Source organism: Gossypium hirsutum, chromosome A11, assembly GCF_007990345.1.
Source record: "Gossypium hirsutum isolate 1008001.06 chromosome A11, Gossypium_hirsutum_v2.1, whole genome shotgun sequence".
Lineage (NCBI taxonomy): Eukaryota > Viridiplantae > Streptophyta > Magnoliopsida > Malvales > Malvaceae > Gossypium > Gossypium hirsutum.
The window spans coordinates 14,875,522-14,900,819 of NC_053434.1; the positions used below are offsets into that span (position 1 = coordinate 14,875,522).

Below are 25,298 nucleotides of genomic sequence, written 5' to 3' on the forward strand. Positions count from 1 at the left end.
GACATGATATTTTTTTTCTTTTAACTAAAGGTAGTTAGCTTTATGAGCCCATTTTTTCATCCATTTAAAAATAATTTAATAATTAATATAAATTCAATGATTAAAAGATGAAAAGATTTAAATAGAAAGTTAAAACAAATTCTTTTATAAAGTTAAAAAGCTAAAAAAAATTATCATGCCAGTTTAAAAATCATAAAATAAAACTATATTATCAGAATAAATCTAAAAATTCAAAACCACAAAAGCTTTCAAAAAGCAAGAAAAATTTTTCCAGGCACTATTATCGTTTTCATAAACTTTTTAACAATGTTTCCTAAAGATTCAGCGAATTAAGTAGTCACATGTGTCCATTGCAATAAAATTAATGTTGGTATTAAAAGTCTAAATGTGGCACACTCCTTTCGTAGAACATGCGCGTGACATTTCAAATCTCTGTCTTGTATTAAACCCTGCAAAGAAAAAAACCGAATAAGAGAAATTTCAGAAAAGATCACGCCTCATTTTGGAGGGATAGGGATTGTTATAGGCTTTTACCTCGTTCACTTGGCTTGACAACAATATTGCTGTACAACTAAAGCATCGTAACTCATCATCATATAAACTAAATAGATTTGAAAATCTTGTTGGATAATATAATACTCCTCGCCTGCATCCGACGCTGGGACGGTGTTCGAGGTGTTACCTGACTTTTACTAATACTTCCATACTAAACAGGGCCATGAAATCTCAAATAATTAAAAACTTTTATTTTCACATACAATCTGTCCCATATACGGGCTTACGAGGCCCAAAACATACATCCAGAGTGGTTCGGGACCCAACCGAGAACTCATGAAAAACTTAGAAAATCTCTTGCATCAAGGCTTCATACGCCCGTGTGGGTATAGAGCACACGCCCGTGTGCTAGGGACACGCCCGTGTCCCAAACCCGTGTCCCAAAACCTGGACAAATACAAGGCTATTTTCCAAGCCATTTTGTCACACTCACAATAGATACACGCATACTTATACAATAACATACAACATGGCAAAATTAGGTACTTAAACATTCCTAACATGTCATGATTATGACAATTTCACATGCAATAGATATCATAGATTTTACTCACATCTTTACCACATTCATACTATAATCATTATAAACTCATCACATAATACCATAGCATATGCATGCATAATTAAAATAGATTTACAACCCCATAATCAAAATAGGCCAACACATATGGTTAAAGCCATATCACATACTCTAATATTTAAACTCTTATACATGCCATAGGCTCAAAGTACTTGAAATCACTACACCAATAGCGTTAGCTTGACAGTGTGATAATATCTCTGACGGCCTCCAACCCGAACTAACCTGGAAACTCTAGAAAACATGGGAAAGAAGAGGGGGGTAAGCTTTCGCTTAGTAAGTTCATATGAAAACAATAAGCACCCATTAACTTGTTTTATCAATGTTTACAACATATTCTCAAGTTCACTACAAGCTGTCTTTCTGAGCAACGGTCACTAAATTGTTTATATATGGAGCTACGAAACTCCGGATTAAGTTCCGTTAATTTTCCCTAAAACTAGACTTATTTTCCTTTCTTCCATAAAATTTTCAGAATTTTTGGTTAAGCCAAATAGTACATTTTATTCCTCAAATTTACCCCTGATTCACTGTATGACAGTTCCAACCCTTCTGTACTAAAGTTCAATTATCTCATAGTACAAGACTCGAATAATTTTCTCGTCTATTTCTCTTGAAACTAGACTCATATGTCTACTTACTAATTTTTTTCTAGAATTTTTGGTTGGGCCAATTAGTACATTTTATTAGTTAAATTCTCCCCTATTTCAGGGTATGACCACTCTGACCCCTATGCACTACAAATCAAATTTCTCCCTGTACAAAATTCCAACGACATGGTGTTTATTTCCCCTAAAAATAGACTCAATAAGGAATCCATGCATGTAAGATATGACTCTTAATAATTTTTTTAAAATTTTTGGTGAATTTATAAAGTCAGAACAGGGGATCTCAAATTCATTAAGACCCTATTTCACAAGAATTCAAATATCACACAATATGGAATTCTTTTTCTTCCTCTGTTTCTTTCATGTAAAAATAGACTCATTAAGCTTTAATCTCATATTTTGTTCTGCCTCTAACTCATTTTCCACTATTTTTAGTGTATTTTCAAAGTTACACTACTACAGTAACTCAAATCTGTCAAGGCTAAATTACTGATTCATGATCATTGTTCACAAAATTAATACAGCATCGTTTGTATAATCATCACCGAGACATTCATATCACATTTTTATTTATCATCTTACCATATTGTTGTTATGTCGAGTTTTCAACCCGAGGGTTAAGTACATACCTGTTCAAAGTATCCATTTCACAACATTTACCAATACGTCCCTTTCATCTCGAGTATTCCTCCATTTGAGTAGAATTTTACCCGTTGAACACATCGGAATATAATTCGGATACATGGAAAGTTTGCACAAAAGTGCCACATATGTAGCCAAGCCCCGCCCATAAGTGAACTCGGACTCAACTCAACGAGCTCGGGCGTTCGCATCCATAAGTGAACTCGGACTCAACTCAACGAGCTCGGATACCTAGTTACATCTCAAGAACTCGGACTCAACTCAACGAGTTCGAACATTCGCATCCATAAGTGAACTCGGACTCAACTCAACGAGTTCGGATGCTCAACCATCCTAGTGACGTGTCACTTGTATCCTAATCTATTCCTAAGGTTCAAACGAGATTTTCCTCGAACACATCTCCTTGCCATCTTCCGTAAAATACCGAAACCAATACTCGGTAGCACTTTATATTTAACAGATAATACACATAACTTGCATTTTATTCGAAAATAACCACAAAGCATATATTTCATGATAGAAATCAGCATATCATATATTTAGCATCAATAACTTAAAAATAATAATTATGCTACATTATTTACACATGAACTTACCTCGATCCACAAAGGTGAAAAAAAAGACGTAATTATCCCTTAATCAATTTCTTTCCGTTCTAGGTCCAAATCTCGATTTTCATCATCTAAAATATCACATTCAACTTATTAAAATAATGTACTGATCAAATTAGTCCATTGACACACTTGGGCAATTTTTACAATTTTGCCCCTATATTTTGCCAAAATTACCAAATTACCCCTAGGCTCGTAAAATATTTTTTATCACATTTCTTTACTCCTTGAGTCTAGATGAACCATTTTCATAACTATAGCAACTCATAATTTCAACTATTTCACACATTTACAACTCATTTTACAACTTAGCAATCTAGCCCTTTTTAATGTGTTTTCATACAATTTCTTTCACAAAAGTTGTTTATTAGACAACTAGGACTCATAATCTTCCATAAAAACACAGAAAACAACACATTTACTCTCATGGAAAAACCCTAGACTCTTCATCATTTTGCAAAATAGACCCCTCATATGAAAGCTCATGCTTTAGGGGTTCCAAAAATGTAAAAATCATCAAGCAAAGACATTAAAATCACTTACAAGCAAGGGAAATATGTTGCTGAAATTCTCCAACTTCAAAGCCCTTTCTTTGCTGCATATTTCGGTGAAGGAGAAGAGAAAAATGATAGCTTTTTCTTTTTGATTTGTTAATAATAAAACTAGTCAAAATTGGTGACCAAATTTAACCTAATTTTGACTTTTCAACAATTTTGTCTCCCATGGCCGGCCATCACATTTTCAATGGCCTAATTTCACTTTAAATACCCCCAATTTAAGATACAAGGCAATTTAACACCTTTAGGTATTAAAACACAACTTTTACCTTTTACGCGATTTAGTCCTTTTTCGAAATTGGACTAGAAATTGCTAAAATTAACTTACCAAAATTTACATGCACTTATAAAATTATATTATAACACATAAAATAATACTAAAATAATTTTCTCTGGCCTCGAAATAGTGGTCCTGAAACCACTATTCCGACTAAGCCCAAAATCGGGCTGTTGCAGATAAACCACAGGACTCATGTCGACACTTGTTTCTTTTGGCCAAAGCTCTCTGCATGCATGTAAACATGTGAAACCCCTCCAATTGCCTCTTTTCCACAACCTTACATCAATATTTTTTAATTCGGATTTATTCTTTGTTTTATTAGGGCTTGAGGCTTGAGATTATGTTTTTGACATTAAAATAATTTAAAATTTTAATAAAAATATAAATTACAGTTCAATTATTATATGCATCAACCACTTTGAATCTTATTTTTCCTCAATCGTCCTGTCATTATCGATCTTTGATAAATAAGTCCAAGTCATTATGTACGCTTAGTTATTTAGTATATTGTTCAAGTTGAAAGAAAATTAGATTGGTCAGAATAGTTGAAAATTGAAAAAATATAGTTAATTGGTAAAAGAAAAAATTGAATAAAATGGGTAAAAGGTCTGTTTTAGATTTTCTTTCCAGCAATGAGATTTACTCTCTTTTTTTTTTGGTTTAATACTTAATATTATATTAATTTTTTTATTAAACTGACTTTAAATTTTAAACAAGGAAAAGAAAAAGGTGTTGGTGATATTTAAAAAGTGATTATAAATTTTATAGTGATATATAGTTGCGTTAAATTTAATAATGTATATACATAGCATTGTATTGAATTATATATGTTTACACTGCAACTTGCAAGAATATGTGTTCAATTTCTTACTCTTTATATACTTGTTTACATATATCTATCTTTAACTTATACATAATCTATTTTATAAGTACGGGCTAGAAGCACCCAGAAATAAAAAAGCACTACTCAATATCGATTTGAATTAGCCCATCCTCAATGGTAGGTAGAATTTGTATACAAAATTTAGAGTATATTTGTACTGTAGGGAGTAATTGAATAAAAATTTAATTATTAGAGTAATAATTATACTTTGTTTTAGTTATAAAGAATTGTAATTCTTCAAATGTGTTTTAATAACAAAGTGTAATTATATTGTAATTTCCTATGTCATGTTTGGTAGTACACATTGTAATTACATTGTTGATTTGGGGAAGACTAAAAATTTCACTTGAGGCTCGACCCATTTAAAAAACGGGTCTTATTTTCTTTTTCAAGTTCACTTTTTAGACTTATATATTTTTATTCAAATCTTCTCGCTTTTAGAACAAGTCTTTGAACTTGAGTGAATAACTTAAACTATGAATATGTTTAGGTTTAGGTACAACTATGAGGTTTGTAGTTAATATTTTAATTCAATTAAAATTTTATAAAAATATTATTCTGTAATTAAATTAAATTATTTGAGAATATTTTAATTTTTTTATTTAAAAAACTGATGTTCATTAAGTGCTTTATACCTAAAACAAAATTTGAAGTTTACTTGTCATGGATGAGGCCAATTCACGGACGAAAGATTTACGCGTTGGGAGGGCGGTCCCTGGAAGGGTGTTCCGTGCTAGACTAAATGAAAAATTTTCCTGAAAGGGAGTTCCGTCCTTTCTCAAAGAAAATACAAATACAGAAATGGTTGAAGGTATCACATGATATATTTATTTGCATGAAACTTGATGATGCCGAGAACTTTCTTGAAACCTAAAACTAGTTAAAGTTCACCAACACCATTGACCAAAATAGTTAAAGCTCACCTCTATCCTACATATTAAAACCTCCCCCGTTTCATCCAAAGCTTGCTACCTTCAATGGCCATTTCTCTATCCAAAACCTTTCTTTCCATTGCTCATCAGGTTTTTCCGTCTGAAAAATGCCGTCCGGTGTCGTTTTCAGGCCGGGAACCTCAGCTTCAACGTACTACAAGTATGGGATTTGCCACAAGGTCGCTTAGGATGCCTAGGGTTTCGTCTAAAACAAGCGGCTCCTTGTTCTCTTCCATCGACGAACTCGACAAGGAAACACGAGAAGAAAGACGAGTGGCGGATGTATGGAGAGAAATCCATGGCGTGGATGACTGGGTTGGGATGTTAGATCCTATGGACCCTCTTCTACGGTCGGAGCTGATTCGATATGGCGAGATGGCACAAGCCTGTTACGATGCTTTCGATTTCGACCCATTTTCCAAATACTGTGGAAGTTGCAGGTTCACGCCCCGTCAGTTCTTTGACTCCCTAGCCATGGCGGACCATGGTTACGTGGTCTCCAGGTACATCTTCGCAACATCCAACATTAACCTTCCCAATTTTTTCAAGAAATCTCGGTGGCCCAAAGTGTGGAGCAAGAGTGCGAATTGGATAGGCTACGTCGCTGTTTCCAACGACGAAATATCCAAACGCTTAGGCCGTCGCGACATCGTCGTCGCTTGGAGGGGAACCGTGACCCGCCTGGAGTGGATTGCGGATTTAATGGATTTCCTCAAACCCATTTCTTCGAACAAAATCCCATGCCCCGATTCAACAGTAAAAGTAGAATCAGGCTTCCTCGATCTCTACACCGACAAAGATGTGAATTGCCGCTTCTGCAAGTTCTCAGCGAGGGAACAAATTTTAACCGAAGTGAAAAGGTTACTCGAAATCTACCAGCTTGAAGAGCTAAGCTTAACAATAACTGGTCACAGTTTAGGCAGTGCCTTGGCAATTCTCAGCGCATATGATATCGTGGAAACGGGTCTAAATGTGCTGCAAGATAGCAGAGCTGTCCCAGTGAGCGTGTTTTCCTTTTCGGGTCCTAGGGTAGGTAACGTGAGGTTCAAGGAACGGATGGAAGTGCTGGGAGTTAAAGTGTTGAGGGTGGTGAATGTGCATGACATAGTCCCTAAATCCCCAGGATTGTTCTTCAACGAAAACGTGCCACTATTGTTGATGAAGATGGCTGAGAGGTTGCCCTGGAGTTACTCTCATGTCGGAGTTGAACTGTCTTTGGATCATAAAAACTCGCCATTTCTAAAAGAGACGGGCGACCTTAGTTGCGCACATAATTTGGAAGCTCTTTTCCATTTACTTGACGGGTTAGTTTCTTATGCTTAAACCATAGTTGAATATGAACGTGTTACTTAGTGGTCCTGCACTGCAGGTTTTACGCTTTTAGGTTTTCTTTTAACCTCGTCGTCACCTAACAAGTTATTGGTCATTTTCCAGGATTTGAAAACAAAACAACAAACACATCTAGAAATTGAGTGCACCCCTCGTTTTCACAGTAACTATAATTGAAATGAATTCCGTTTTAAGTTTTTATGACCTGCAGGAACCGTTTTCCCCTAAACTATGATTGAATTGAGTTGCCATTTCTATCAGGGACAGCTCATAATGAATAATTGTGCTGCAAGCATCGCATGCTCAGTATTCTAAGCACTAGACTATTATCTTATAATCCCAACCTTAAATTGACTGGGACCAATTTTGCAATCAATAATCACACAAATATCTATCAGTGGTGGTAGTATTATTATATAAGCTTGGACGATTGTCTACAGAACCAACCTTTTTTTTTTATATACTTCAAGAATTCAGATGCCTTTTTAGTTCTTAAGCCATCTCTTTGACCCAATATAATTAATTTGTTTCAGATTTGACTAATATATCTGACCTGAAAGATAAATTACCAATGTGAATGATTTTAACAGGTTTTCTTCACTCGTAATAAAATATAAGCAGAAAGGACTAAAATTAATTAAGACCATTATTTTTTATTAAATATTAGCTGCTTCAATTTAATGCTTAATTGGTTTGCAGGTACCATGGAAAAGGCCATAGATTTGTGCTGGCAAGTGGAAGGGACCCTGCTTTGGTGAACAAGGCAACTGACTTTTTGAAAGATCATTATTTGGTTCCACCATATTGGAGGCAATATGAGAACAAGGGGATGGTAAGGAACGAGGACGGCCGTTGGATGCAGCCTGAACGGCCGAAACTCGACGACCAACCTGAAGATACACACCGATATCTCAAGCAATTAGGCTTGGCATCTCATCATTAGAAAAATAAAATCTTCTTCTAATTAAAAAGAACAATAAAAGGGCAATATTTTGCCGATAGAATTGGGAGGTTTGCTATTTGGCTCACCACTTTTGTACCGACATAATTTATGTAGGAACAAACAGAGATCTGGTTTTGGAAATTGGACAGTGTTGTTGTCTTTTGAGTTCACACCCATACACAGGTCAGGAATAGGAAACAAATAGAAAATTAGTGAGCAATGGTATTAAATCATCTGTTTAATCATGTCCCTGTAAATAGAATAAGTGTGGGAGTTAATTAACTCCGGAGCATTCATTCTTATTGGAAACTAAAGATTTTGTCAGTTAAGCAACAAATTAACACTGTTTATTTTAACATCAATGATCCAAAAACATTTTAGACCAAATATAGGCAACGGCTATAGGTTAAATGTGATCTAACAGCATTTTTTACAGTAAAATGTGAACTGATCGAAGAAGATGCAAATAATTTTACTTTCTTACTACCATGATGTGTAAGAAGTTGGAATTATGATGTATGGCATGGCATGCATGTTTTGACTAGGATGCAAAGGGGAAATTTCGTGTCAGAACCATTTTTTCCACCAACCAGCTTGTTTGCATCGTAATAGAGGTTACAATCAGCATCAACCTGTCATTGCCAAAAAATATCTTTTGTATTAGTACCAAGATCAGAGATCAAATGCTGTTTACCGTACTTTTAAAATCTAGCAAAAAGCATGGGTCAAACAAGGGAGAGGGCTTAAATGCCAATGCCATCTTTCATGAAACAAAACAGAATCTCTCTTTCATTCTTGTATATTAGTATTGTTCTCCATCCAACCTATGTACAAATATAAATAATTGAGGGTTGTTCAACATGGTTCTCAATTTGCATATAAAGAATCTAAATAATATCAAAGAAAACCAAAGAGTACTACTATGTCACACAACAAATTCACAGCAAAATCACTGCTATCAAAAGTCACATTTTGAAGCTTGCAGTTCATCAGTTTCACCCAAAGGACATCTTTGATCCATGTGATAATATCATTCATCATGAGCTAAAATCAAAGATCCATGGACTATATACACAAAATAGACAACCACCAGTAGCCCAATCAGCCAAATTGCTCAAGATGATTTAACAACATGAAGGGTTGACTTAAGAGGTAAAAACCCAGAGAGGGAATAGGGCAAGAACTGTGCTTAAAGCAATAACAGGACAGTAACTTGATTTTACGTTTGCCAACTAATTTAAATGGTCAAGCCTCTTTTGCATACGCAGAAAATATTTAGCATCACAATCAAACATTGTCTCTAAGAAGCTTATAAAACAATTTCTCCTATGAATCCCCAAGAAAGAGTCAACATATCCAGCAAAGACCTCAGTAATCATCTACGGTTGTTAATATTCTTAGTCCTTTTCATATTTGCCTCAAGTTAGAGAGGAATAACTAGAATTCAAAGCAATCAATCATTTTGCACAATTCATAATTACAGCAGATCAATTGTTTGCACCTTAAAAGGAACTCCAACAAAACGCAACCTATTCAATTACTCTAGCTAAACCCCTGCTGCAGTTTTTGCCTCATGACCCATGTTTCCCTGAGTGACATTAAAAGGAGTAATGACAATTAGGAATAACATTACTCATAGCATTAATGAAAATAGATATTAGAAAGCAATCAAAATGCAATTGAAAAAATATAAACTCAAAAGCAAAATAGGGAAGACAGCAGCGTGGAAATCAATCAATTATCAGCATATTTTTAACTTGGTCAGTATCTGCAAGGAAATTAGGCAACCATCGTTGGAAAATAATCTCTTGTAAAGGCATTGCCAAGTACCCAGTAATCATTATTAACTCCAGTGATTTTCAGTTATAAGATTAGAGAAAATTAAACATATTAGACTGCAAGTATCAATGCATAACACTGAAAAACTATGATAAACCTGAGACTCAGAGCTCTGTCGTATTTTCCTAGTAGGAGACCGCATTGTGACAAACTCCTCAGCTGATGTTGGATGAATACCCACAGTGGCATCAAAGTCTGCTTTAGTCAAGCCAGCTTTGACAGCAACTGCAAATCCCTGGAAAACAACCGCACACATCAGAAAAAGAAACCACAAGCCTGGAGATGGAAAGCACCAACTTAGGTAAAGGCTTGAACCTGCGCAATTTCAGCTGAATCTTCTCCACACATGTGCAAACCAATAACTTTGTTTGTCTTTGCACAGACTATAAGTTTCATGAATACCCGATCAGGAAGCCCCGAAAGAGTGGCCTTCAACGGCCTGAAGTTTGCTGTGTAGACATCGATATCACCATATTCTTTTATAGCCTGTAAAATTCTAAAATATTTGAGCAAATATCACTTTCGGCTGTTGCATATAAGCCAAACAGTTTCCTAACCTGTTCTTCAGTAAGACCAACTTGTCCAATAGGTGGCTGGGAAAAGACGGCCGAGGGTACAGCCCTATACCAAAATGCATGGGAAGAAAAGTCAAAAAGCAATTGAATACAAAATGAAATCCACTTTGTACCCAAAATCACCAAAACAACAAATCAACAACGAAGAAGACACTGTATAACTTGTCCGCAGGATGGTCAGTAAGTCAAAATGCATTATTTTATTTGAATATGACTCACCATATTACTTGCAACTATACATCCATGGATCAAATATTAATCACTAATAAGTGTCACTCGACAACAAGCAAATGTGGAATATGGGCTTCCTTCACTATATCTTTACTTGGGCATTTCCGAGGCACCAATAAATGAATACCACATGGCACGGAGTTAAGGTTATACTATTTTTTATTTCCATTCTTATTTCTCGTGACATTTTTGGAAGATTTCTCAAACCCAATATTCAATCCTTTAAAGCATTCCCAGTCTAACCCCCCCCCCCCAATCATCAACAAGTAACCAAATAAACCAGCAGTACAAAAGAGGATAGAACATGTGGAGTGGGGAGACAGTTATCATATAATTGGGTGGAATTTAAAAGTTTTGGAAAAGAAACATCAAAAAAATAGAAAAAGAAGCCTAGAATGTGTGCATGAACAACAAGTGAGATAAGGAAGACAGAGTCCTGGAAGAAGTTCGTTGAAAATAAATAATGAAAAGTAAAATAATAAAACTTGAGACATATTTTAAACCATAATATGGCACATAGCATCCATCCAAGAGTACAGTGGAAATAGCTAGATGGTAATTTGGAACTAGAAATTGTTTTCCAGCAGGAATGTGGATAAACTGCCTCAACCAATATGTACTGGAGGCAAAAAAAAGAGCCATAAGCCCTTTCCAATTTCACCTAATCCTTTAAACTTGTTCAATCAATGAAGCTCTAGTAAGTAGATTACCTATAATCAGGTTTCGTTGGTTCATTCTGAAACAGTGTTTTTGCTAATGCTGCTCCTTCCATCAAAGCAACAGGTGTCAAATTTATTCTATCTGTGACATCCCCTACAGCCCAAATGGAAGGTACTGTAGTACGCGAGTATTCATCAACCTAAAGAAACAATAAGGCATGACCATATACAAATTAAACGAGATAGTACCAGAATAAACTCCGAGGTGAGAAGTGCATTACCTCTATTGCTCCGTTCTTGTTAATTTTCACTCCTACAGACTCCAATCCTAAGTTCTGCAATGTAGTATGAGTTAATGTTAAAGCAATACAAATGTCACCTACCATATTTTAATTTACATAAAAAAACTGAAGTTGCAACTACAAAGGAGAGAATCAAACATCCTCTACATAAAAAAGCGTCCTAGTTCCTTAAGTCACAATGAGAAGGGAATCACAAAAAGCAGGAGGTTTGATTACATTTGAAGATGGCAGTTACAATACAGAACTTTCAAAGTTTCTCCTTTCTCTTTTTCTTTTTTATATCCTGTTTCTGTGGTGGAATATTAGTAAATTCAATCATGTTTGGTTTGGTAGCCTTTTGATGGCATTTTGTTACCAAAAAGCTATTTACTAATTGAGTCACAATTTATTCCAAACCTTTGTATTAGGCCTTCGACCAGTTGCAAACATTATATGTGAAAAGCCTTCAATTGTTCCTTTGTTGGTCTTCAGGGACAGTGAACCATCAGCTGACTTAACAATTGCCTGAGGTGACTCCTCTGTATGAAATTGAATTCCCCGTAGAGCCATTTGTTCTCCAACAAAATCCCTGATCTATAAAGCAGAGCACATTCTTTTACCAACAATAACATAATTTCTGAAACAAGTATCATGCAAATTACTATAACAAGACAATAAAAAGTAAAGCAGTTATCAGCTGCAGAATTCTTCACCTCTTCATCAAACCCTCGTAAAACTTTCTTCTGACGTATAAATACATGAACCTCACTTGTCAGTCCATTGAAAATGCCAGCAAATTCCAAAGCTATATATCCCCCACCAACTATAGCAACTTTCTCTGGTTTTGAGGGCAAATCAAGGGCCGCATCAGAATCTATCGCATACTCCCTTCCTGGAATATCAGGAATAAATGGACGTCCACCAACTGAAATCAGTATATTCCTTGCAGTGTAAAGCTTTCCATCTACATCAACAGTGTGTGGATCCACAATCTGCATGATATTTCATCAAATTGGATTCACAATCAACAACCATTAAAAACAAAAACGCGTTTAAACATATCATAAAGAGACTATGTGGAGAGAGGATCGATCATCTACCTTTCCACGGCCTTCGATTAATGTGACACCTGCTTTGTTGAGAATGTTCTTGTAAATACCCGTAAGACGCTGTAACTCGGCATTTTTATTAGCCATCAGGGTGCTCCAATCATGCTTTGGTTCCGTGTCATATTTCCATCCAAAACCATTACTCTCATCAAATTCATGAGAATATTTTGATGCGTAAACCATTAGTTTCTTTGGTACACATCCTCTAAGAACGCATCTGCAATCATACTCGCATTGTTTTTGTTACAACTTGAAGTAAACACAGACAAAAAACAGTACTTGCTATACTGGTGAAAATCAATTTATGTAGGCTTTGTTGAATTCACTTTAGCCTTTGGGTTCGCAAAAGCTTTGGTCAAGCAAGTTAACCATAACTTAGAACTTCAAGTAAAAAAACAAGGAAAAGAAAAAGCCTCAGAACCCAAAAGACAAAATTGAAGAAACGCAATCCCGGTTTATACAATTCAGTGTGCAATAAACTACAAAAATTCTAACTTGAAAAAAAAACATCTTAACACACAAATTGATAAATTACAGATATACATATTTCAATAAAAAATATATATTTATATCTGGAGACTTACGTCCCGCCAACGCCGCCGGTGGTCTCAGAAGAAATAGTCGAAAACGGAAGCTCACAAACAGCAACAGAAGCACCAAAATTGGCAGCGAAACGGGAAGCACGAACACCACCACTACCGGCGCCTATAGTAAAGAGGTCGAAATCATAGTGGCGAATCGGCTCAGCGCCATTCTCGGATTCGGCACGAACGGCAAAGAGGCGGCGGGGGTGGAACCGAGGGGGGTGGTAGTGATGGTGGTGGAGGTGGAAGCGAGAGAGGAAGGGAGAAAGGTGGAAAGAAAAAGAAGAAAGGGTCTTGGGGATAGGGAGGGAAAGAGGAAAATTTCTGCAAAGGGTTTGGAAAGTTGGGGAAGAGAGTTTAGGAGCAGTAAAAGACGTGGTAGCCATATGTTTTATGTTTCCTTTGGTGAAAGGTGTGTAGGGGTTTGAGAGTAAATATTGGTATGGCGGATATGATGGTGGGTGGGCGGGTGAGGTCAGTGCCTATCAAATATCTACTGGTGGAGATGGTCTCTTTGCATTTGCATGTGTGGCGTGCGGCCTTTGATTTTTTCATTCTTTATATTCCCTCACTATTACTAATAATATTATTTTCTTAATTTGTGGGCTCTTTTTTTCTATAACAAATAATTAATAAACAAACACCAAAGCTTTATCATATTTCCAGCAATTGGCAGGCATTGCCACCACCTCTGCTGCCGTTATTGCAACCTCTCTCATATTTCTAGCTCCACAGTTCATTTTACATTTTATCAATATGGTCTAATTTCAGTTTTACTCCTCAAATTTTAAATTTATTTATTTTATATAATATAATACTCATCCTTTATAGTTTTATTTACATATTTCATGTTCACATACATGTGTTTAAATACATATCTTTTTTTAGAACATATGGTCAAATTTTAATTTTAATTCAAATTTGAAATGTTTTTACATAATTTGTTACTAATGACATTTTTAGTCTAAATGCTTTATTATGATCAACATGTTGATGTATAGATGGCCAGATACATAATCTTTTTACTTTTTTGAAATTATACAACAATGATCAATTTTTAATTTTAGTCCTTATACTATGCTCAAATTTGAAATTTAATCTCTATACTTTAAATGTTGACATAATTTAGTATTTCAACTTGTTTAATGGCATTAGTTGGTCTAAATTAATTGAAATATTGATTAAAGTTATCCAAGTCAAATACAAATGTCAATTTTTTGGTTACATAACTACCCATTGAGTAACATTTTTTTAGTTTGGATGTCACACTAACAAAGTTATTAGAAAAAATTTAATAATGTTAATAACTAGATTTAAAATTTTAAATCCAGAATAAATTTCTAAGAATAAAAATATTAGAGATTAAATAATAAAATGAGATGATACTTTGTGGTGCGATTTTAGGAAACTATAAACATATCCAACCTATATAAAAAGCTTCACTTGTTGGATTCGATGAATTAATAGCTGCTCTCGGTCATATCAACAATAATGTTGATTTTCAGCAACCTCCGATACTTTTAATCAAAATGAACCAATTTGTACATGCATGGGATGGGAACTCAACCTTTTACGTGAAAAAAATCAAAGTGAGTATATTGTGAACCAATTGCTGATTTTAAGACATAAATTAAAGATTAATATTCGGTGGGGAAGGAAAATGAAAAACCAAAATGTGGTGCAACAGTGGAACTAAAATAGTGGTTTTTAGTATTTACACGTCTAAAATTGAGGCACCATTCGAAGAGACGGAGATTCCATTCCATTCTATTAATTTATAGGAAGAGAATCCAAATCTTCTTTCCAAAAAGCAAAAGCACCAATTGATGAAACATCCCATTGATTGAGCCTCTTATTCTCTCCTATATTGACCAAATGAAATAAAAAGAATGTATATAATACACAGTGGCAATGCAAGTCAGAAATTAGGAAAGCCAAACTCTTTTGATTTTTCTACCTATTCCCTTTGAACATGATATTTTCAAATTGCAATGAACAACATACACCAAAATGATAAAGTAAAAAATAATAATAATAATAATAAAGGGTTGGCTTAAAGCGACAATCCAGAATCATCATCCTCGTCAAGGGAGGAAGTGTAAACAAAATAAAGTGCCCAAATCAAGCCGAATACACCAAATAGTATCCACCCAAGAAGGTTGTTGCTCAAACCAAAGGGAAGTCCGGTCCCTTCTGTGGACATTCTCTCGTCCACCAGACCCATGGCTGAGGGGCTTGACACCGTTGCTGCACAGGCTGCTGCTGCTGCCAATAGTGATGCTCTCATGCCCATGGTTAACCCATTCTCCTCTCCTGAACCCTTCTTCTCCATGGAGCACATCACTTTCCCCTTCTTTGCAATTGCAGGAAACCCTGTAAACAAAAATTTGCAGCTAAGATGAAAAACTGAAAATGCAAATAATCTTTTAATTTTATATATACTTACCAATAGCGACTGGGGATGCAACCCTTGCTGATGGCTTGAGTGCAGGGGTGATTGATGAGGTGAAGGTGGTAGTAGATATGGTTGCCATTTTCCTTTCAATTGGGAGAAAGAGAGAACAAATAAGATCTTAATACTCTGGGGCAGTTGGATTTCCAATGGCTATCACTTTTATTTCATTAACAACGTAAAAAGTTTTTAAGAGATTTAGAGATATCCCCCTATCCACATAAACCCAACCATTTTCATCCACGTGTCAACCATACGCCCGCATACAGAGTCAATGTTCCCCTTCTTTTTATTTACCAAGAAATTTTTGACCTGTTATTTTCGTGTTGCTAACTAAAAATTATTCACTTGGTTTTCTAAAGAGTATCATTATCTGAAAAGAAAATGAAAAAACAATTATAGACATGAGAGAAACAACATTAAAAAAAAAAAGAGACATAATCTTTTGATCTGTTGATAAAATAATGAATTCGTATAAAAGATACATCCTCGGAAATAAGAACAAATGCCGCAACCCACAGAAATCCCGTAGCTGAAATTGAAAATTCTAGCAACAATGACATCCCATAATAAAAGTTCATATATGCTCCTCTAACATTCCAAGAATCTAAGAAATTCAACCTAGTGGAAATGTGATATCAGTAATGTACAAATGAATACATGCAATGCAGCAACCATCTCTGCAGAAACTTGTTTCCTTTTAGTTACATTGCCCATAAATAGACTTTATCCCTTAAAAGAGAGATTATAGCCGGGACCTAAAGGGAAATCTCGATTTGGAAAATCACACGTAAGTGTTAAAGAATCAGATCAATAGGGGCAGTTTCCGAGAGATGCAACTGGTAATGGTATGAATCAAAGAATTCCACTTATATAATGTCAACTTCAATTACTCGTGGATATTGCACTGTTGTAAGTAAGGGTGGTCATACAGCAAATGTTTGCTCCAATAGCACTTATATTTAGCGATTCCTGTTTCCAACCAGGGTTTCATGACTCCATCATAGTGTATAACTGCTGCGTCCTCAATATCACCCCGTGGAACATCTGAGTTATAACCTAGCCCAAGGGTATGCCATCTCTTTTCTAAAGCCACAGTCTGGTTGTAGAAGGTAATCCAACCTATGGGCAAGCTTCCTCCCTTCCACAATGACCTCTTAAGTCCCTGTCAAAAACACGAGATGAACAGCATGCAATAGTTCATAAACCTCAGTCTAGAACACAAGATGGTAAGCTTTTTGAATCAGAATTTTGATAGATTCCTCGGACCAGAACAAAACAGCATCTGAAAGAAAATGCGATGATGTCAATTAATTAATTTATATGGACATCTCTGGAAGCAAACAATTGGTATAAAACTCATGATTTAAAGGGTACAAGTTTCACATTCATAAAAAATTATTTCCAGAGCTTTGAATTGACAAAAAAGAACAGGAAGAAATTAATGTACCATAGATCATTTTAGGAGGAGATATATAGTCTGCAAAACACTTCAAATAGAAATCACTACCTAGTATGAATATACCTAAACGCTGCTATGGCTTTTTAGGGTTGGAAAAGTCTAATATACTGGTACAGATGTTGGTTTGCATATATCATTCACAGGTCACACTAACACCGAGCTAGTGCTTTAGACAGAGAAACCCCCCTCCCCCCCCCCCCAAAAGGTGCGGGGAATAAAGGACAAAGGGCAGGAAAATCTATATTGAAATTTAGACGGATTGACTTTAGGGAAAATTTAAAGCACTTCCGCTTGACAAAGATAACCTAAAGCACCTGATAACATTAACCAGCTTTTCAAGGAATTAATGTGCAGGCTTCAAAGATCAATAGAATCAAAACAAATTCACAAGCTTAGAATATTGGCAAAAAGCAAAAAGCAAAAAGCAAATACAAAGAAATTATAATCCCATACCAGTTGCAAGTAATTTCGATAGAGCATGGTTAAGTTTTTCCTTCTCCATTCATGTAGATCAAACAAATTCATACCAAATGCCCATGTGCAAACATTTGCATTAAACCTCCTTGCCAAAAATGGGTCTGAAAAGTTCATAAACATACGCATTGAACGAAATGAGGCTTCACTTTCCAGACAGGTCTCCACTGCACCATTTGCTTTCCCTTTCATGTCAATGCTCCAAATTTCAGTTAAATCTCTTTGTACTACCACATCATGATCAAAAAGCACAATCTTATTCAGTGCTGGAAAGAAGTCAGGCAGATAGAACCGAAGATGGTTAAGGGCAGAAGAATATCTTGGATCATAGGACTTCTGTTCATTCAATGTCGAATTATACTTAGTGGATAACCAATCAAAATTTTCTATGCTCTGAACATGAATTGTAGCTTTGCCAGGAGGATTTAATAAAAACCACATTGAAATTGCTGGGAGATTGAGAGAATCGGTCACCACATGAAAAACAATTTTCCCAGGCTCCTGCATAACCAATATTAATTATCAGGGATATTATATCCACTAACAGGTAAAATCGTAGGTTCAATCCTGAACTGACTGCATGTAACTCATCAAAATAAATAAAGAAAAATAGCAGGAGTATTATCTTATTGAAGAGGAATTTATCTGATGGCAGTATAGGGATAAGCTTATGGTAAAGAAGCAAAGGTAAATGAACACCATGGCAACTTTGGAAAGCTTAAGCCACAAAAATTCGAGCCATTGTTATCATTATGAATAACAAATGCATCAATTATTGTCCAGGAATGTAAAACCATAGAGAACCCATACAAGAACTAATACACAATTTTGTTATGTGATTCTTTGTAATGACAAACACTTTCAATAAGCAAAAGAATGTTTAACATCATAACATAAGCAGAGATTGAAATTTAATAACAAAGAATGTAAAATGGATGAAAGTGATATGGACACTTTAATTGCAATAGGAGTTTTTAGTTTTATTTATTTATTATATATCAGGTTTTACTAAGAGTTTTAGTTTTACTTATCTATTATATTAGGTTTTTATTTCCTTCATAAACTCTAAGTTACGAATTCTATTTTATGTCAATTAGGACTCTTTCCTTTGTCATTAACAGTCTATAAAAGGCTGTCAATATGAAATAAAGAGGAAAAGTAATTATTCTATCAAAAGAAACGTTATTTTGAGAGGGGGTTCAGTCAAGGACGAATCAGCCTTTTGAGTAACCATAGGTCGAAGAAAGAATTCTTTCTCGTCTAGACCTGTGACTAGATCCTACGCCAAGGTGCATAACAGAAAGCAGTTTACCTTAGCAGAGGAAATTGTGGAGTTAACAACGACAGAAGCAGCCAGAACATTGTCTGACAATACTGCATAGTGATAAAGGTCAGGATCATTCAAATTTTGTTGGTTAGGGAACTGCCTTTCCTCAGGTCGAAGCAAAAAATATTCAGCTGTTAACCGCATAGAGAGGCAGTGAAAGCCTTTAGGGGTAGTCCTTCCAGCAAGTTGGAGGAGATGTGACTCTTGATTCCTCATTACCTGAACCTGTTCTTCAGCATTATAAGCCATGGCACGAAGTTTTGTAGCCATCGCAGAGCAGTCAGGGAATACACGACTTGCTTTGGCCAAAGAAAGCTCCATAGATCTCATTTTCTGTGAAGCACTGAAAATTTAACTGCCCTTCAATTATATTTCGTGGAAGCAATTCAACCCAAATCTAACTTATTTACTTAAGAGTAGTCAAGAATTCAAGTTCATTATTGAATAAAAAATACTTTGGTAAAATTATTATCAAAAGCAGAAATATATATCTGTAGTGTCCGGTTCTTTACCTCATGGGCAAATCTGAATCCCTGCTGACTTCACCAACAACTCGTTCCAACTCTCTGATTCGTGCTCGTAACTCTTTCATCAAGCGAGAGTTACTACCTGGTGGTTCAAAACTTAGGTACGCTTTTGCTGTAATGAGCTGATCTCTCATTTGCGTTACCTTCTCGTCCACAACCTTGAATGGTGGAGACTGCAAATGCTGATCATCTCTACCTATTTCTTGATTGAATTGCTCCTGCAGCAAATAAGTTAGTGGCAACCATATGTTACAAAAATAACAAACTAACTTGACTCGCTATTGCTCTGACCATTCTGGAAAACAACGATTCCATACCCCATCACTGTAACCATCAATAGTCTAAACTTACATTCAAATATGTAGCATCTCAAAATATTTCAGATTCATACACACCTTTTCTCTAGAGTTCATCTGTATGATAGTCTGCTGAATTTGATGCTTGTCTTTTTCATTCCCATTGGTTTCTAAAATTAGAAAGTGTAGCAACTCAGAGTCGCAATCAACTCAATAAACTAAAATTCAATAACAAAAGACACTACATGCTCCCACGTAATACTAACCGTTTGCTTCTAATAATTTAGAATCATCTTGTGCATTCCTGAATTGATCTGAATCACGATCTTCATAAGAACTGCGTCTAACTACAGGACTAATATCTTTGTCGTTGAAAACAACTAGTTTTGGACCTTTTAGTCCTTCAGCAGCTTCCTATTAACAAACAAACAAACATCCGATAAACTGTCAAAAACACTTGAAGATAAAATGGTCAAAGAAAAATAAAATAAATCCATAAACCTTAAAGCTACCTGTTCAATGGAATTAAGTCTTAAAACATCTCGCATATAATTCTGCATCAAATAAAGCAGAAGCCCATTAGAAATTTATCCCCCAAAAATAAAATACAACAGATCCAAGGAAGAGAGATCTATACAACACTAGGCAAGTCCTCCGCAAATTCCTTCCCGCCTGCCGTTACAGTATCACAAATGCAAACAAAACAAGATCAATCAACATCTGATTTTTTAAAAGAAAAAAAAAAGAAAAAGAAATCAAATCACGAAAGGCCAAAACTAAAAAATATAAAAGTTGTCCTTTTTTTTTTAATGAAGTACATTCGATTCGGCAATTCAACTTAGCTTGATATTTATACAAATCTTTCTGTAACCTAAAATACAAAAAAAAATTGCTAAGTAATGCTCATTTGGCTTTCTTGTCTGATCAACTACTCCATTGACGGTAAAATAATTCGAATTCTCACTACAAACAGTTGAGCATGATAATCTAGAGAGTTGGAAAAAAAATTACCAAAGGAAGTGAGGGTTTTAAGTCTCTGAGAGACCAACACGATTGGAGCGAATACAGAGAAAGATAGCAAAGAGAGGATGAGAATCCTCTGCCATCGGTGACACTTCTTCATCAACCGACAAAAAAAAAGGACGAAACTCGCAAAAGAAAAAGAAAGTGGTATTTGCTTGTCCACTCTTAATCGTTCTCGAGAAAAACACAATACATAGACTCAAATCGGCAAGGATTCGGTGCTTCGTAACAAGAAACAGGAATTATAGAAGAAATAAAAATTAGGATTTTTGGTTCATTTTTTGGGTGGTTTGCGGCTGTTTCAGAGGGAGGAGTGTATGTAGCTTTGGAGCTTAGTTCACGTTTTCGGGACTGAGACTGTGATTGATTGAAGGAATAGGGTGTTGGCCGTTGATTTTGGTGGAAAGTAAGTATGTACTCCAATCCTATGCGTAGGATGATGTTTTATTTGTTAGGTCCAGCTATCCCTCGCGATTTTGTGGACTCGTGTCTGCGGGAAAGTCTGTAAGTTTCTTACTCCATTGCTAGACCACTAGGAATTTACAGTTACTAATAATAAATAAAAAGTAAAAGTATAAAGATATGTTGTTCTATAATTGTATTTATGTTTAAACACAATTGAGATGCAGTTAGAACACAGCTGATAGATTCATGGCTAAATTTCCTCCATATGGGTAAAGATGTTGGATAAGACTTTTTTAGTCCTTATCCGCAAGAGAAAAAAGTTCTGAAGAGGCGAGTAATTATCGTCCACCAGCGAACGCTGTGTATAAATTTATTGCCCAGATATTGGCCAACGATTTGATTAATTTTAGTAGAATTCTTTTTTTTAAACTAATTTTAGTAGAATTTAACTACTTTATTTGAGTATTATATAAAGATTTAATTTTTTTGTTATTTATTCTTTATCTTAAACTAAGTTGATTATTATATCCAATTAATTAAATTACTAAGAGATAAATAATAAATAAAAGGGTTTAAATTATTGTGAAATACTAAAATGAAACAATTAAAATAAAGGGAAACAAAGCAATCATAATATCAACTTAGGATCATAGTTGGTCAGCAAATTAAAAGGAAGACAATGGGTAAAGGCAATTTAGAGGCTCTACATCCGATATGAACAAAGCCTATAATAAATTGAGTTGAATTTCTTGCGTGCAATTTTATAACTGCGTAGCATGGAGGTTGCCTACATTGACTTAATAATAAAGGTAAATAGAAAGGAAAAGTACATAAACTTAAATTGAATCAAAAAAGCATCTCGATTTCACATTTACCTTGGACTAATGACAACTAGTTCTTCAAAGTTAATAGAAAATCTTTCCAATTCTTGACCAATTATGCTTCTTCTCTTAGCTTTACATCAATTTCAACAAATTTGAGTTTATGTTGAGTAGAATTTGTCATCCAAAATTCAAAAGGAAGTTCAAGGGTATCTTATAAGTTAAGACTACAATAGATAAAGGCAAATTGGGCATAGAGCTGAGGCATTGGAATTGATGCTTAGTCTTGATCTTGCTAAATGCATTTGAACTTATGATTTCAAGCTTATTTAAGCTTTATATGTCAGACTTGGAATGATTAAGTTTGAATATGTGCTTGTGTCATGAGTGTAAAAGTATTATAAATTTAATTTGGCATGATGTTGTGCATAGATAAATTGGTTTAGGTTGATGTTGATTGAATTTGAAAGGTTGATATGGATGTAAAAACATGTTCGGTATGAAGCATTAAATAAGTATTAATGTGATTTTTGCCAAAACAAGGGCATTGTCGCAACATAGATCGACAGTGAGTGGCTTCGCAATGTAGAGATTTTTGAAGTCACGACGTAACTCACTGATTGGTAATGTCACGACGCCATCTTGTAAATTTGAAAACTTTTCAATTAAGTCCTTAACCAACCTTACCTTAAGTTAGTAAAAGAGCTTTGGTAAGCTCATATAAGACCTGGAAATGATTTTGTCATATTGAAATGTGTTTTATACAAGTAAGCATGTTGTAATGATTGAAGTGTATTAGAATTTATTGTAGTTGTTCCGACAACGAATGTAACATCCTATAGCTCAGGTTCGATGATCGGGTCAGGTAAATGGTGTTACACAAACTCTTATTCAAGGGTGTCAATTAGAATCCTGTAGCAATGATTAGAGCAACTTCAAAGCTAATAAGTAATACCAAAATGACACACTTGATATGGGAGTAACCCAGGCTACGAGAATATAATGAAGTGCTTGTACCACCAAGAGAAATTGCAACTAACTCATATAATATTTTTCTTGGTTGGAGCATGAGAAACACATTCACCTCTTGAGTCCTCCTGGTCAAAATATCGTAGTTTAAATCATGGTGCATCATCAAGGGGAATTTCCACCATGATAACGGAATGGCTCATAAATTGTTACTAACTCGCTTCACTCTAGAGATGGCTACCTATATTTGAGTCTCATTGTGTGTCAATTGGGCAAAAGACAAATTAATAGGAAAAATAATCAAAGAGAATCAGATTCCTATTAACTAAAAGCTTAAATCAAGCACATACACACTTTAAAGGAGATGATGCAAAACTTGTTTTGGTCTAATGAGAATCGTGAAGCACTTTATTGGGTAACTAGGAAAGCAAGTTTCATTTGCTCAAACAAATTGATAATAGCAGTTCATAAGGTAATTGTGTGTATTTTTGGTTATATTTGAATCTGGTATAAAAAAAACATATTAATAGAGGAATCAATAATTTAAATTATACAATTTATTTTCAACTATTCTAAATAAACGGAATCAAATTACTTTATTTATTTTTTATTTTTTACAAAGCAGACCAATAAAAAAGTATTAAAACTTTAAATGAATTTATTGTTACAATAAACATCAATAATGGTAACATAGAATGATCACAAAAAAAAACACACAAATTTTACGGTGAAATTCTTTAAAAAAAACCACAATGTTGAAAATTGAATGATACAATAGGAGTTTTGTAACAACCCGATTTTCAGTGGTGTCGGAAACAATGGTTCGGGGCCACCAAATTCGACGAATAAGCTCATAAATTTTATTATTTAGTATTTACTAGTCAAATGTGGTTTTAGAAAGATTTTTGAATTAGTAATTTGTGTTTTATAAGGATTTATTAGGTCAATTGGTCTAGAAAATGAGGTATCGAGACCTCGATTCCATAAATCGAGCCGTCAATACTTTTATAAATATTTACAGAGTTTTATTAAGGTAGCATTAAAGTTTCGTTAGAAAATTTTAACGTTTTGATAGTTAATTAATTAAAAAGAACTAAATTGAAAAAGGTGCAAAACTTGCTAATTAAAAGAAATAGTGATTAAATGGCTTAAATGGTAAATAAGGGAGGACTTAAAGTGTAATTGAGCCTAAATGAAATGGCTGAGGTAGCATAAGCACACAAAAAAAGGATAAAATGAGGTGATTAAAGGGAAAAATTGAAAATAAATGAAATTAAAATATCAAATTGAAAAACCTAAAAGTTTCTAGACATTTTATTCATCAATTTTCTGTCCAAAAACACCATTGAAGAGCTCTTAAAGCTGGTTTTTATATTTTTACTTCAAGCGAGTTTAATTCTTGCCCTTTTCTTGTAATTTTTATGTTTTTGAGACTTTTACAATTAGGTCCAACTAACTATTACCTTAGTTTTTTATTTTATTGAAAATTTTAGAAATTACCATTGAATAATATAGGATGTATTATATGAATAAACATGAATTTAGAGTTTTAATTCTGTTGTATGATGATTTTATGAAGTGATTATATTAAATATTGATTTTAGGATCAAATTGTGAAAAGATTAAGAATTAGGGTTTGATTTTAAATTTTTGTTTATTAAGGGCTGTAAGATAGCCTAGAATATTTAGATAAATTATCAATTGAGAAAATTTAGTTCATTTGATAGACTAATTAGTTAAGGGACTAAATTGAAAAAGTTGTAAAATTTGGGGTAATTGTGTAAATTCAAAAAATTGAGGGTATTAATTGTGAAGTGATTTGGAACTGAAATATATGCTAATGAATGAGTAATTTTATAATCTAGATCAAGATCCCTTAGATACTCGTGAAAAAGAAAATTAGTGGAATAGTCCCTGAACTTCTACAAATATTACAATTCAATGCAGGTAAGTTCTTACGACTAAATTTAAATATTTATATTCATTTGATGAATGGTATTATGTATTTATTCTATGGTTGAAAATGAAATATTGTTAAAGTTATAAATTGAATTGAATATTCGAAACAAATGGAACGCGAGATTTGAGTATATTCGGCATTTGACGAATTAACAGCATTGGAGGAAAATATGGAAAATTACCCAAGTAAATTAAGGTTCAACATTTGTTTCGAACTTTCATGTTTACTTTTTGTTTAGCTCTCAAGAGCTTCTGTTTAACTCATATGAGTTTCCGTTCAGCTCTATTGAGCTTCTGTATAACCCTTATGGGTTTTCGTTCAGCTCTTACAAGCTTCTGTTCAACCCTTATGGGTATTTTTTTAGCTCTCATGAGCTTCTGTTCA

At 34.5% G+C, this 25,298-nt stretch overlaps 4 protein-coding genes and 1 long non-coding RNA gene across 7 annotated transcripts; 1 reads left to right on the forward strand and 4 right to left on the reverse strand.

Annotated features, from left to right (window-relative positions):
* Positions 1 to 243: 243 nt before the first annotated feature.
* Positions 244 to 3,071, reverse strand: LOC107923759 (uncharacterized). The gene is made up of 2 exons (XR_001691617.2): positions 535 to 3,071; positions 244 to 449 (listed from the first exon to the last, which is right to left on the reverse strand). It is a non-coding gene; the product is annotated as an uncharacterized lncRNA (long non-coding RNA).
* Positions 3,072 to 5,471: 2,400 nt separating this feature from the next.
* LOC107923984 (phospholipase A1-Igamma1, chloroplastic) lies at positions 5,472 to 8,257 on the forward strand. The gene is made up of 2 exons (XM_016854217.2): positions 5,472 to 6,952; positions 7,677 to 8,257. Exons 1-2 carry the CDS (start codon positions 5,694 to 5,696, stop codon positions 7,918 to 7,920), a joined length of 1,503 nt encoding a protein of 500 aa, XP_016709706.1. The 5' UTR covers positions 5,472 to 5,693; the 3' UTR covers positions 7,921 to 8,257.
* LOC107923983 (glutathione reductase, chloroplastic) lies at positions 8,195 to 13,891 on the reverse strand. 2 transcript variants are annotated; one of them, XM_016854216.2, is made up of 11 exons: positions 13,199 to 13,746; positions 12,606 to 12,831; positions 12,219 to 12,497; positions 11,923 to 12,099; positions 11,506 to 11,559; positions 11,276 to 11,424; positions 10,317 to 10,380; positions 10,075 to 10,245; positions 9,857 to 9,994; positions 9,422 to 9,508; positions 8,461 to 8,552 (listed from the first exon to the last, which is right to left on the reverse strand). In XM_016854216.2, exons 1-10 carry the CDS (start codon positions 13,582 to 13,584, stop codon positions 9,467 to 9,469), a joined length of 1,686 nt encoding a protein of 561 aa, XP_016709705.2. In that variant the 5' UTR covers positions 13,585 to 13,746; the 3' UTR covers positions 8,461 to 8,552; positions 9,422 to 9,466. The 2 variants fall into 2 exon arrangements, with proteins under 2 accessions (XP_016709704.2, XP_016709705.2); XM_016854215.2 differs by lacking the exon at positions 9,422 to 9,508 and having other exon boundaries at positions 8,195 to 8,552; positions 13,199 to 13,891.
* Positions 13,892 to 15,123: 1,232 nt separating this feature from the next.
* On the reverse strand, positions 15,124 to 21,335 carry LOC107924229 (probable galacturonosyltransferase 6). 2 transcript variants are annotated; one of them, XM_016854575.2, is made up of 10 exons: positions 20,748 to 21,335; positions 20,374 to 20,408; positions 20,249 to 20,290; positions 20,003 to 20,150; positions 19,836 to 19,906; positions 19,426 to 19,658; positions 18,899 to 19,256; positions 17,566 to 18,087; positions 15,645 to 16,815; positions 15,124 to 15,571 (listed from the first exon to the last, which is right to left on the reverse strand). In XM_016854575.2, the coding sequence occupies exons 1-9, from the start codon at positions 20,857 to 20,859 to the stop codon at positions 16,540 to 16,542; spliced, it is 1,797 nt and encodes a 598-aa protein (XP_016710064.2). In that variant the 5' UTR covers positions 20,860 to 21,335; the 3' UTR covers positions 15,124 to 15,571; positions 15,645 to 16,539. The 2 variants fall into 2 exon arrangements, with proteins under 2 accessions (XP_016710064.2, XP_016710065.2); XM_016854576.2 differs by having other exon boundaries at positions 15,645 to 16,935; positions 20,748 to 21,328.
* LOC107924230 (photosystem II reaction center W protein, chloroplastic) lies at positions 15,252 to 15,732 on the reverse strand. The gene is made up of 2 exons (XM_016854577.2): positions 15,645 to 15,732; positions 15,252 to 15,571 (listed from the first exon to the last, which is right to left on the reverse strand). The coding sequence occupies exons 1-2, from the start codon at positions 15,730 to 15,732 to the stop codon at positions 15,252 to 15,254; spliced, it is 408 nt and encodes a 135-aa protein (XP_016710066.1).
* Positions 21,336 to 25,298: the final 3,963 nt, after the last annotated feature.

Bases quoted from the DNA above. Each gene is read 5' to 3' on its own strand.
- LOC107923984 (XM_016854217.2), top strand. From the start codon at position 5,694: ATGGCCATTTCTCTATCCAAAACCTTTCTTTCCATTGCTCATCAGGTT. The intron at 6,953-7,676 runs GTTAGTTTCTTA...ATTGGTTTGCAG, and splicing joins CTTTTCCATTTACTTGACGG to GTACCATGGAAAAGGCCATA.
- LOC107923983 (XM_016854215.2), bottom strand. From the start codon at position 13,584: ATGGCTACCACGTCTTTTACTGCTCCTAAACTCTCTTCCCCAACTTTC. The intron at 11,425-11,505 runs GTAATGCACTTC...TTGTTTCTTTAG, and splicing joins ACAAGAACGGAGCAATAGAG to GTTGATGAATACTCGCGTAC. The intron at 9,995-10,074 runs GTTCAAGCCTTT...GTTGTTTTCCAG, and splicing joins ATTCAGCTGAAATTGCGCAG to GGATTTGCAGTTGCTGTCAA.
- LOC107924230 (XM_016854577.2), bottom strand. From the start codon at position 15,732: ATGGCAACCATATCTACTACCACCTTCACCTCATCAATCACCCCTGCA. The intron at 15,572-15,644 runs GTAAGTATATAT...TTTTGTTTACAG, and splicing joins TGCATCCCCAGTCGCTATTG to GGTTTCCTGCAATTGCAAAG.
- LOC107924229 (XM_016854575.2), bottom strand. From the start codon at position 20,859: ATGAAGAAGTGTCACCGATGGCAGAGGATTCTCATCCTCTCTTTGCTA. The intron at 20,151-20,248 runs GTAGCTTTAAGG...GTTTGTTAATAG, and splicing joins GACTTAATTCCATTGAACAG to GAAGCTGCTGAAGGACTAAA. The intron at 18,088-18,898 runs GTAAACTGCTTT...TTGGTTATGCAG, and splicing joins CCACAATTTCCTCTGCTAAG to GAGCCTGGGAAAATTGTTTT.